This window comes from Notamacropus eugenii, chromosome 6 (genome assembly GCF_028372415.1).
Source record: "Notamacropus eugenii isolate mMacEug1 chromosome 6, mMacEug1.pri_v2, whole genome shotgun sequence".
Taxonomy (NCBI): Eukaryota; Metazoa; Chordata; class Mammalia; order Diprotodontia; family Macropodidae; genus Notamacropus; species Notamacropus eugenii.
In genome coordinates this window covers 297,904,368-297,917,699 of record NC_092877.1, presented here as the reverse complement: position 1 = coordinate 297,917,699, position 13,332 = coordinate 297,904,368, and the positions used below count along the sequence as shown (strand labels likewise).

The window sequence follows — 13,332 nt, the reverse complement described above, 5'->3', positions numbered from 1 at the left end:
TGTGTAAGATGGTTTAAGTTATCATCTGAATATTTTACCTGGGATCTTTTTTTTTCAAAAGCAGATAGGAAATCTTTTCTGTGTTTACCTTTTTTCTTTTCTCCAAAAATTCTTTAATTTTTCATGACATCCAGACAAATATTTGCATTTGATTCCTGGTTTAAAAAAATTTTAAATGTTTTGTTTTTAAAATAGGACAAAAACATGAAGTCTGTGATCTGCTTCTCAGAAAAATGGTTTGTTAAATTGCTATATCTGCAAGTTTTATGTTTTTAGTTTCTCCCAGGCTCCTGAGAAAAGCTGCCCGGGCAAAAACACGAACAGTGGTATTGACACCTACATATAGTGGAGAAGCAGATGCACTCCTGCCTTCTTTAAGGACTGAAGTGTGGACTTGGGGGAAAGGAAAAGAAGGACAGCTAGGACACGGTGATGTTTTGCCTAGGTAAGGTTAACATTTAACAACAATGGGTTCAATAAATATATTAATTCAGTTCATTAAGTATTTAATCTTTCTAGGTGCTTGTAAATTACATATCCTCAAGGAACTTGTATTTTAGTAATGGTTTGAATGTACTTTTCTACCCACTGAAATTAAGTAGATTAAATAACCCTCCTCTCTCACTGTATCATGTGTATCACCATGTGCCTTTAAAAATATATTTTAATTTAATTTTCCAGAACAAATTTGAAATTGTCCTTATCAAACTTGAAGACCCATCTGTAGAATTCTTGGAATACTGACATATTTTTAAACCAAATAAAACAAACTTAGAGTAGAAGGTGTGGGGTTGAGAGGGAGTAATAAAATATTCCATCCAACTAATTTAAAATTTAAGAACAAGTTATATCAACCAGTAAGCATTTATTAGGTGCTTATTATATGTCAGGCATTGTGTGGAGTGTGAGGATAAAAAATAGAAAGCAAAAAGACAGTTTCTACCCTCAGATTACATTCTAACTGCGGTGGGGGGGAGACACCATATATAAATCAGTATATAAAAGATAGAATAGATGGAAGGTAGCCATAGAAGGAAAGGCACCAACAGAGCAACTATGGGGACTAGAAATGGTTTCCTAGAGAAGGTGTTTCTTGAGCTTAGTTTTAAAAGAAGCCACTGATTCTTTGAGGAGGGGGTGGTGTGGAAGTGATGAGGGAGAGCATTTTATTTTTTTCAAATGTATTTATTTTTAGTTTATAACATTCGGTTCCACAAGCTTTTGAGTTCTCTTCCTCCTTCCCTTCCTCCCTCCCCAAGATGGCATGCAATCTGATATATGTTCTACATATGCATTCATATTAAACATTTTCACATTAGTCATGTTGAAAAAAAAGAATTATAACCAATGGAATGAACCACAAGAAAGAAGAAACAAAACAAAAAGAGAGAGAGCAAATAGTATGTTTCAATCTGCATTCAATCTCCATAGTTCTTTCTCTGGATGTGTATAGCATTTTCCATCATGAGTCTTTTGGAGCTGTCTTAGAATCTTGCATGGCTAAGAGCCAAGTCTATCAAAGTTAGTCATCACACAATGGGACTGTAACTATATACAATGTTCTCCTGGTTCTGCTCCCCTCACTCAGCATCAGTTCGTGTAAGTTTTTCCAGGTTTCTCTGAAGGCTGCCTGCTCATCATTTCTTATAGCACAATAGTATTACATTACATTAATATACCACAACTTGTTCAGCCATTCCCCAATGGATGGGCATCCCCTCAGTTTCCAATTCTTTGCCACCACAAAAAGAGCTGCTGTAAGTATTTTTGTACATGTGAGTCCTTTTCCCATTTGATCTCTTTGGGATACAGCCTTAGAAGTGGTATTGCTAAGTCAAAGGGTATGCACATTTTTATAGCCCTTTGGTCATAGTTCTAAATTGCTCTCTGAAATGGTTGGAGCAGTTCACAACTCTACCAACAATGCATTAGTGTTGCAGTTTTCCCACATCTTCTCCAACATTTATCATCATCCTGTTTTGTCATGTTAGCCAGCCTGACAAGTGTGATGTGGTACCTAAGAGTTATTTTGATTTGCATTTCTCTAATCAGTAGTGATTTAGAGCATTTTTTCATATGACTATAGATATCTTTAATTTCTTCCTCTGCAAATTGCCTGTTCATATCCTTTGACCATTTATCAATTGGGGAATGACTTGTATTCTTATAAATTTGACTCAGTTTTCTATATATTTTAGAAATGATGCCTTTATCAGAGACTCTGATTGTAAAAATTCTTTCCCAGTTTTCTCCTTGAGAGAAGGCACTTTAACAACTCAGTAAAGCAACAAATAAAACATGTACTTCAGTCCTGCATTATGGCCAGTTAAGGAGGAGAAACATGGTAGACAAAGAAAAAAGGGGAAAAGAGACAGAAATAACAAAAAAAAAAATGGTCTACAGTTACATAGGTAGTTACAGTCTTTTCATGGAGTAATAACTTAATCTTCCAACATATTGCTGCTAATGCCTTTGAAAGCCATGCAACATATTCACAGCTATGATATAAGTGGATTAACCTCTAAATATTTGTCCAATGAGTTAGATAAAATTGAACTTTTTCCAACTTAAAAAAGTTTCATTAACATAATAAAAGATCTCCCCATGCTCTTAAATATGCTTCTAACAAAAAAAAGAATTTTTCTTTTTAATCTTGATTCTTATTCATATTAGCACATAGGAATGCTTGGTTGAAGATGCAGGATCTTTTGGTAATCTTGAGCAGCTGAAATTTCTACTCCCAAAAAGCTAATAGATATCTTCAAAGTTGTTTGTTGATGATATAACTAAAGACATTGATTACACACTTTTGATAAGGAAATTTACCCTTTAAAAGAAGTTATATTGATGATTTTTGTTTTCATGTTACATTCATTCTGAATACATCCTTCTTCCTTCCTCTGCTCCAGTGCTCTGTTCTAGTAGTTCCCAATGTATTTTGTCCCACAAACCTTTTGCAGCAGTAACAAAAAAAATGTCTTGTGAACCCATTAGGGTGTGTTTACTGCTTAATGTTCCATTAGAGACTTTTAACTTTGGCCCGTCATCACAAACCACCAAAGGGTTTGTGACTCACTTAATGGGAACCACTGCTCTATCCACCAAGCTTTTCTTTCTATCAGATATTAACTAACAAAAAAATTTAACAAAACCAGCTGGCACATCTACTATGTTTGACAACCTATATAGCATTTTATACCTTTAATCTAGCTTTCCTTTTTTGTGTTAATTTGTGCTCATTTCTGTATTTTATAGTAATCTCCATATTTGTGTTATGTTGGTTATCAGGTCCTTTTCAAATATTTCCTACAAAGTTTTTTCCCCAATTGTCACTTTCCCTTTGTGTATTAGCTATGTTGATTTTATTTGCCATTTTGTTTGTTTAAAGATAAGTACCTAAACTCATATTAAAATAGAAAATAGATTGGATGTTTCATGAAGTTTATGGGTAGGGGGAATCAAAATCCAAAATGATTAGATCTTGTCTGTAAGTCCTAAAGAATAAGAGGAACTTTTTTTTTTTTTGCATCTCTTTTTTTATAATAAGGAGTGTGTGTTTAGTTTGAATCATGTCTTGTTTTAAATTACAGGCATTAGTTTACCTGCTGACTAACCAAATACAAAGTCAATAATTTCACTGAAAACCTTATAACATTACTTTGTGGATTTGAGAAAATATTTAGTACTTTAACTGTTTGATCCTTTAGTATTTTTTTTAGTCTGTTTACTTGAACAGTTATTCTGGTATTTGAAATAGGTTAGGACTCTGCTTTTCATTTTGTTCTTCCTTAAGGTAACTATTAAAATTGTGGGAGTTTTGTGGTTTTCCAGGCTTCAACCATTATGTGTAAAATGTCTAGATGGTAAAGAAGTAATTCAACTGGCAGCTGGTGGTCATCATTCCCTTGCTCTCACTGCTAAATCTCAGGTATGAGAAGAATTATGACATGCTAATTTCATTTAGATTTGAATCATTGACATAGGAAATCTCTAAGCCTTTGGCATGTTTCCTTTATTTCCCAGAAAGGTTAGCTATGCTTTCCATATGTTCTGTAGAAAGATTATATGCACACAGTTGTTTGGGAATATTTATGAACTCATGTTAGTCATTTGAGGTTTTTTGTTTAGAGAATTAGGCAAGGAAGGAACCCTTAATTAACAAACTAAAAAGAATTTTCTAAAGTCTTTGTTCTAGAGTCATAGGCCTCCAAGTGATATCCATATCTGTACCTAAGTTATTGTTTAGAACAAAAGAGCTTGTGGGCTTTGCCCAGTAACCTGACCAAACTTAGAAAAGTAGTTGTTTAGTTTAGTCTTAACTATTCAGATTGCCCCCCAGAACATTTTCCTCTTTAGTAGTCTACAAACAAGCTTGACACCCTTTAAATGAATAATTCCTTTAGATGTTTAACCTATATTTCTTCTACCATTACCTCCCTTCTTTTGCCCTTAGTGAACATAGAAACGATGCTTGTCATTCCTATAGTAAAATGTTCATATTAGAGACCTCCAAGTAAGCCTTCAACCTTCTTTACCTTCCCAGTTTAGTGTATTCCTTTCATTTAGTTTTTATGGCAAACTTTCTTTTATTTCTTTACTCTTTTTCATTTTGGAGAGTTGCGAACATTGTTTTGCTTGCCTAATTTTGAAAACTGATATATTTATAATATTTCTGTAAAGCAGTGTGACGTAGTAGGAAGAGACCTGGACTTTGTCAGAAGTCCTCTGGTGTCTGCTGGGTGAGATTTCATCCCTTTCATCCTCAAAGTAAATAATCGTACTATAATCACTACTGTCTTATATGGTTGCATCAGAGTAGTGCTATATCAGCTTTAAAGTACTACGTTAATATGAGTTGTTTCGTATCCTAAAGTAGGGAGTTTTCAGCCTAGGCCCGTGAAACTCCCATAGTACATTTCAGAAAGGCCCGTGATCTTCAATGAGAAAAGGAAATTACATCTTTATTTTCACTAACCTTTAACTGACATTTAGCATTTCTTTTAATTATTAAAAATAATCCTTGTGCTGAGGGGGTCTCTGGGCTTCGTCAGACTGCCAGAAGTGTTCATGACAGAAAAATGAGCTGAGAATCCCTGTTGTAGAGAACGGAAATATCAGTATCATCTGCCTGAGTAGCCTTATTTGGACAAGTTAATTATTGCCGTCAATGAAACGTGTTGTATTGAGCCGGATTCAGACTATTAACTTTATTATAACTTTCTGACAGGTTTACTCATGGGGTAGCAATACTTTTGGCCAACTTGGTCATTCAGATTCTCCAACTACAGTTCCTCGTCTTGCAAAGGTACTTTAATATCTTTGAGAATTTCTTTTCTTTTTAATTTTTTATTTTTAGTTCCAAATTCTCTTCCCCCTTCCCCACTCATTGAGGAGGCAAGAAATATGCTATTCACACATATGAAGTTCTGCAAAACGTATTTCCACATTAGTCATGTTCCATGAAGAAAAAAACAAGAAAAATAAAGGAAATATGCTTCAATATGCACTTAGAGTTCATCAGCGCTCTGTATTAATCCAGAGTAGCTAAGTTTTTCACAGTCGGTTATCATCGCAATACTGCTGTGTTGTATGTGTACACTGTTCTCTTGTTTCTGCTCACTTCACATTGTACCAAGTCATGTAAGTCTTCCCAGGTTTTTCTGAAACTGTCCCCTTCATCTTTTCTTTTAGCACAGTAGTATTTCATTACGATCATATACCACAGTTTGTTCAGCCATTCCACAGTTGATTGACATCCCCTCATGTTCTAATTCTTTGTAACTGCCAAAGGAGCTATAAATATTTTTGTACATATGGGCTCTTTTCCTTTTTCCTTTGGTCTCTTTGGAACACAGACCTAGTAGTGACACTGCTGGGTGAGAAGGTGTGCACAGTTTGGTCATCATTTGCATGTAATTACAGATTGCTCTCCAGAATTATCACACCAGTCTTGAGAATTTTTTGGCTGCTTTCTTAAAAAAATAATGTGTTCCTAGAATCCTAAGCCATAATATGTAGATTATGTCTGTTAATTTAATAATTATAGATAACCAGCTCCCATTGCTATGAAGGTGATTTATACATTTTTCTGTACATATAAAAGAATGTCAGTTCTTAGGGGATGTCCATCAATTGGGGAATGGCTGAATAAATTATGGTATATGAATGTAATGGAGTACTATTGTGCCATAAGAAATGATGAACAAGAAGACTTCAGAGAGGCCTGGAAGGACTTATATGACCTGATGCTGAGTGAAAGGAGCAGAACCAGGAGAACTTTATGCACAGCAACAACCACAGTGTGTGAGAGTTTTTTCTGGTAGACTTAGATTTGTGTAATAACACAAGAACTTACCAAAAAAAAAAAAAAATCCCAATGGAGGATCTCAAGGCAAAATGCCTGCCACACTCAGAGAGAGAAATATAGAAGTCACTCACATATTGTAACAGATCATGTTTGTGTATGTGTATGTGTTTGTGTATCATGTTCTGATTTGTTATACGATTTCTTTCATTTATCTTAGTCTGACTACATAGCATGACTATAGTGAAAATATACTCAATAGGAAAGTATATGTAGAATCTATACAGAATTGTATGCAGTCGTGGGGAGGGGGGGGGGGTGGGGGGTAGGTGGGGGGGATAAAATCACAATTGTATGGCAGTGATTGTTAAACATTACAAAATAAAAAAAAAAAAAAAAACATACCCTGGAACTACAATGATGCAAACTAAAAGAATGATATGCCAAAAATAAAAATCGTAACAAAAAAAAAAGAATGTCAGTTCTTCATATGGTTGCTTTTTTAAGACAGTGTTATTTGTTTCTTCAGCCTTTCTTTAACCTATATTGCTATCTTTTTGTTTCATATTTCCTTTATCTTTTTACTTAAACTGAAAATCAAAAACTTAGTTTTTAAAACTTCAGAGCCTAAATTTTTTTGTCAATCAAAAAACATTTATTAAGAGCCTACTATGGGCTAACCACTGTGTATTTCTCTGGGTTTTGCAACATCAAAGCAAATGCCCATCACTTGCAATTTACTGTAAACTTTCTAGAAATTTATATATTTTAAAAATCCACTTAATTTGGCCCTTACATCATACATATACTTATCTTCTTAGGGACTCTTTCTTTTTTCTGAAGATGAGAAGTGATTTTTTTGACTGTAGTTAGTTGTATGAAGGGTTTTAGTGTGGCACTGTTCTGAGGTACAATCAGTCTTCAGTTCCTTTAAGAACCCTTAAAGGACAGAAAAGTTGGTTGCCTTGATTTTCTAAAAATTATTCAAATGTTGTTACAGATTACAAATAATTTTGCCATCATCCCCATAATTCATTTTTGCAGATATTGATCTGCTTTACCCTGAACTGAAGTCTGTGCCATGGTTTTTGTGTTCAAGGGATTTGTATCCTTACTCAAGGTAATACTTACATGAAGCAATTAGAGAACAATGATATATTAGAAAAATTTTAATTGATCTTAAATACATTTATTGAATGTCTTTATAATAGCTATTTAATCTATTATTTATCTCAACTTGTAATCTGTCACAAGTCAGAATTTAGCAAGTTCTTATGGCATATTTGTCATTTGTTTGGGCAAGTAGAAAATTAGAGATAATCAGTAATTCCTCCCAATCCTCCCAACAAGCCATTTTTTAAAAATCTATTTCTTTTCTAATCATTTAATTACTTGATATTTTAGAGTTAGAATCATAGAATTTTAGAACTGACCTTGAGGGGTTTTCTAGTCCGATTCCCACCTGAGGGGTGAATAAGTAGCCATCTAGCCTAAACTTAAAGATAGAGAGAACATATTTTTCACTATATATTTTTATGAGAACCAGCCTAGCTAGACTGGAACAGGCTTATGACCAGGAAGCTAGCCACTAGATGATAAATTCTTTGGGTATGACTAGCCTTGAAACAAAAAGAAATAATTAGCCTTTTTACCATACTTATAAAATATAGTATCATGGTCTTTGATATCTTAAACATAGCACTGAAATGTCTGAATTTGTTTTAGTTAGGGGAGAGAGGTAGAGGTGGCAGTGGGGGGGAAGGAAGGATCTGGTGTAGGAAGGAGTTTAAGTTTATTCTAATTGGTTTGTGAGCAAGGTTTTTTTGGAGCAAGATTTTGGAGGAAGGGAGGGTTAGATTGAATCAACTTAAAAATAAGAAAATGCCCTTTATAATTTTGTTTCATTCCATATAAAATTAACACATAGTGATTCCAGGAATCAGACATGGAAGTGAAGTCATACCGGGTGTGAGGTGGTAACAATTGGGTTGAGTCAGAAGAAGACAGGACTAAAAATACAACAATATAAGCCAGACTCCAAGGGATCTGGCAGATATTGAGGTTCTGTGCTGGCAAGAAATCATAGCCAGGTGGTCAGCCACTGTGGGGAAGGTTATTCAAATACCATGATTCCAGAGGATGGAGTTGAGTCCAAAGTCCAGGATATTCATACAAGAGGAGTCCAGTGTAGAACAGTTTACCAGTAGGCAGAACTTCATCCCATAACTTAGCACAGCCAGGCCAAGCCATTTAAGTGGTTCACAAGCAGGCTAGAAGAACTATTCTTGAGGTTGAACACCAGTGGGTTGGTTTAGATAATCAACAAACATTTATTTAAAACTTATTATATGTACTAAGCTCTGGGCATACAAGACCAAAAACAGCATAAGGGAGTTAGGACCATTGCTTCTAGATCAAAGGCACTCTGTTCCCTGATCTGGTTTTATGTCTCCTGTAGGGTGAGCTCCACAGGGTTAGCAGGGTTCAACAAGTGCCTTGCCTTGGAACAAAGGCAGTGGGCTGGGGCTTCCTATATAGGTCAGCTATGTTAAAACTGCTCAGATTCTGGTGCTTCAGGTTGTAATAAAAGCTCTGCTTTAATATGTAAGGTAAATAAAAGGACTACAAAAGGAATTCCTTCTTTTTTGCAGCCTAAACCCAATTTAAAAGACTTTTTTTTGTCCTATGTTTGGGTGAATGCATTATTAGAGATCTCCATTCTTTAGAAGTAGTGAATGTTTTTGCTATTGCTAGAAACAGCATACCATAGAGGTGGTTTTCTGATTTGATCTGATACAAAAGTTCTAGTTGACATTCATCTGAAACTGAAAATAATCCTCTCCAACTGTAGGTATGCAAGGAAAATGGAATCTGGAGTATAGCTGCTGGGCAGGATTATTCCCTTTTTTTAGTAGACACAGATGATTTCCAGCCTGGATTGTATTACAGTGGCCGGCAACAACCTGTAGAAAGTGATATTCTTAGTACTTGTACTAAGACTGCAACACAGCTAGTATCCTGTAGTAAGGTAAGTACATCTTAGAACAGCAATAACAATAATAATTGTTGTTTGGTCACGTCAGTCATGTCCAATTCTTTGTGACCACCGTTTGGCAAAGTGGTTTGCCCTTTCCTGCTCCAGCTCATTTTACAAATGAGGAAACTTGAGGCAAATAGGATTAAGTGACTTGTCCAGGGTCACAGCTAGTAGGTATTTGAGGCTGAATTTGAACTGTGTGTGCGTATGTGTGGGTGTGGGCATGTGCATATGTGTGTGCATGTGCTTTAAGAATAACCTCATGCTAGGTTGGTTTCAGTGATCAGAAAAAAATCTTTCATTGTGTCCCTGGAGCTTTCAGAGAAGGATATACTCAGCTAGAATTAGAATATATGAAGGAATTCAGGGGAATTTATTTTCTCACATAATTGGGGGGCATTTGGTGGCAGCAGTGGTATGAAGTGCTCCAGTAACAGACTTGATGGAACTTGGTGCCGACTTATTTTCTCACTGCTCCTGTTCATCCTCTCTTCCCCTTCCCCCCATTCTTTTACTTACTGTCTGTTTCGATTTAGTTGCAAATTTCTTTGCTTCCCCATTTCTTCTTTAAACAATATGCTCCCTCACACTGTTTTTTCTCGTTCCCCTTACCACTAATATCAGTCTCCTCCTCAAAATTAAATTAGAGCAATGAAGTGATCAATTTAAGTACGTACTATGTGCCTTCCATTGTGCTAGCACTGAGACTACAAAGACAAACCTGCAACAGCCCCTGCCCTTGAGGAGCTCACAGTTTAACAAGAGGAGGCAGCATGTACATGTATAAATATCTATTTTTAAATAATTTTTACAAAATTAACAAGCATCTATCCTCTTCTCACTTCATTGGCCCTCTAGAATAGTGGTGTAGTTCTTAAGTCTTTAAAAATTGTTTTTGCAGTGTTGTTATGTATACATTATTCTGGTTCTGCTTACTTTACCCTGCATCAATTCAAAATGAGGTTCAGTTGATAGATTTTTATGCCCCGCAATTATGTGAGAAAATAAATCCTCCTGAATTCCTTTTCCTTTTCTTCCCTAGTATAAGCTTCTCCCTCCAATACACTTTGCGTTTTTCTTTTTAAGATCGTCATAACATGACAAAAATACTCCTGGGCCACATCCATATTATTTGACTCCCTCTGTGGCACCCTGATGGTTCTTAGGGAGCATTTGTATCATCTCTCTCCTTGCTCCCCTTCATCCTTATAAAGTCTTCTCCAATTACTTGCTTGTATTTGCATTTTTATGTTTCTCTTTACTATCATGTTTGCTTTTTGTAGTTTCTGCTAAGCTCTGATCATTTCATCAGGAATACTTGGAAACTCGTTTTTTCATTAAAGATTCATTTTTCCCTTTGTAAGATTATACTTAGTGTTGCTTCATAAGTTATCCTTGATCATAAATCTATATTTTTTTTCCTTTTGAAATATCATATTCCATGCTCTTTACGCCTTTATAGTAGTAGATGCTAAATTTTATGTGATGCTCATTGTTGTTTCTCGGTATTTGAACTCTTTCTTTCTGACTGTTTGCAGTATTTTTTCTTTGAAAGTTCTGGATTTTGGCCATTCCTGGGAACTTTGTTCTTAGGGTTTCCTTCAGAAGGTGACTATTGGATTCTTTGTATTTTTTTTGTATTTTACATAGCAGTGTGTCTTTACATATTTCCTCCAATTTCATTTCCATGCAGGAGAAAGGATGCTGAGATCTCTCTCAAAATTATCCCACTGTGACTGTTTTTATGTTGTCCTTAGGTCCAGTGTGTGAGTGGTCCTGTGATTAATGTGACTCACAAGAGTTTATGGTTTAATGGATAGGGAGAACTGGCCTAGCATCAGAAGATCTGATTTCAGGTCACATCTCTGATGCATTCTGGCTATTGCCCTAGACCAGTCACTCAGCCTCTTAGTGATTCATACAATTTTCTAAGACTTTTAAGTGCATTGCAAAAGAGTTTCCTCACAGGGTGCTATTAATACTAGTAAAATCACAATACCAGTAAAATCACAGGTCTGGATAAAAAAGAAACAAAAGACAGTTTGAATAATTCTTACCATGAGCAAATTATCTTCAGCCTATAATCTTTTTCCACTCGTTTGCTTCAGCTTGGGTACATAAGCAGTGTGACAGCAGGGAAGGACAGCTGCCTAGCTTTGGTGGACAAAAATATTATGGGATATATTGCCAGTCTACATGAGTTGGCTACTACAGAAAGACGGTTCTACTCAAAACTAAGTGATATTAAATCCCAGATTCTCAGGCCCCTACTCAGTATAGGTAAGTGAAAATGCCCCAAGTCCTCAGTGTTCTAAATCTCTTTAAATAATTTTTATAGGAAATTTACTAAAAGTTTGATTTACTTCTTTCTCCCCACTCTTCCTTACATTTACTTGTAAATATATAGCTTGGCCGTATTTAAACTTATGAATATATAATTTGAATGATTTACAACTATTTGTTGAAAATGATTCGTGTACTGATTACCAGTATGGCATTCTTGCTAGTCATTAAATGACAAGCTTTTTTGAGAACAGATTTATAATATTATGAAAAAATATTTGACCTCAGTTGCTTTTTCTGGTGTATATATGTGTGTGTGTGTATATATATATATCACTGTAGATTGTATTCTCTTTAATTACAGAAAACTTGGGCTCTACCAGCACAGTCCAGCTGTTGCAGGAGGTAGCAAGCAGATTCAGCAAGCTGTGTTACCTGATTGGTCAGCATGGAGCCTCACTGAGCAGCTTCCTTCATGGGATTAAGGAAGCCAGGAGTTTGGCCATCTTGAAGCATGCAAGTCTCTTCTTGGATAGTTATACAGAGCAAGTATCCAGTCCCGTGTCATGTTCAATCTCTGCAGGGTTATTCTGCCAAGGAGAACAGCTCCTTAATCAGAAGAGACTAGATTAGGGAGAGTGACATAAGGTAATATAAATTGCAAAGCAGTATTTTAATGTTAAGCCACCTATTGTTTTGCATTATTAAATTTAGTTTTCTTTAGAGGGGAGAGATCTAAGGACTAAACTTTTTTGATGATTAAAAAAAAATGAAGACTTTGGTTCTTATGTAAGCACTCCCCCCAAAAACAATATATTGTAGCATGATATCATAGATGATACCAAGAATGCTAAATATAGATACAGTGTACTTTATAATAAATCTTAGCAAATGAATCTCGTTTCAAAATGAGCAATTCTGTTCCATTAGATGAATTATACTCAAATTTGGAAAGAAAACCAATTTTGCAACCAGCTACTGTCTATAAATGTGGAGCTGTTCTGGCATCTTAGGCAGCATTCCTTTGTGTGTGCTTTGCTATTTTTTTAACTCAAGTTTAAGAATGCAGATACATTTTAACTCTTTTCATGTTTTCCAAATGCCTGCAAATGGATTTAGCAATTTTAACTTGAAATTTTTCTTTTCCTTTATTTGTATCAACATCTTACGTAGGAATTAAACACATTTATGTTTTTGCTAAATTGATAACCTTTCAAAGTCCAAACTTTGGCCTGTATGTAGTCCCTCAAAACTTTTTTAGAATCGAGTTGATAATGCCTTCCACATGATTTTTGTTTGTTTTAAGCAAAACTGACTATTAAAATTGAGTATGTTAACAGTTTTTACTTGGGGAGATACTCCTCAAACAGAAAATGCATTAGCTTGTTTTCTTTTTAAGCCCATCACAGATATGAAAATTCTGTTTTAAAATCACTGAAACCCTACTATCATACTTCAAAAGATTATAATATGTTCTCCGGACACATTCAGCAATATGAACATTTATCCTTATGTTGTTTTTTTGCCTTTCTGTAAGAAGTTCTACTTGTACTGGAGGAGTTTAAATTTTTTTCTTTATTCTCTGTGTTTCCTTTAATTGTTTTGTTTTTTTCCATCTACTAATTCTGAGTTTTTGTTACCAGTCCCCATTATTTATATAGAGGCAGTGAGTTGGCCCACTGGCTAGAGGACTGGATCTGGAATCAGG

General features: G+C 35.2%; 1 protein-coding gene across 5 annotated transcripts in view; it reads left to right on the top strand.

Annotated features, from left to right (window-relative positions):
* The window catches only part of ALS2 (alsin Rho guanine nucleotide exchange factor ALS2), a 96,490-nt gene that overhangs the window by 47,574 nt on the left and 35,584 nt on the right, over positions 1-13,332 (top strand). For all 5 annotated transcript variants that reach the window (XM_072617296.1, XM_072617292.1, XM_072617293.1 and 2 more), the window contains exons 6-11: positions 277-445; positions 3,832-3,928; positions 5,228-5,305; positions 9,156-9,332; positions 11,450-11,621; positions 11,989-12,169. In XM_072617296.1, coding sequence (XP_072473397.1) covers positions 277-445; positions 3,832-3,928; positions 5,228-5,305; positions 9,156-9,332; positions 11,450-11,621; positions 11,989-12,169 — 874 coding nt within the window. The remainder of the gene's footprint in view (positions 1-276; positions 446-3,831; positions 3,929-5,227; positions 5,306-9,155; positions 9,333-11,449; positions 11,622-11,988; positions 12,170-13,332) is intronic.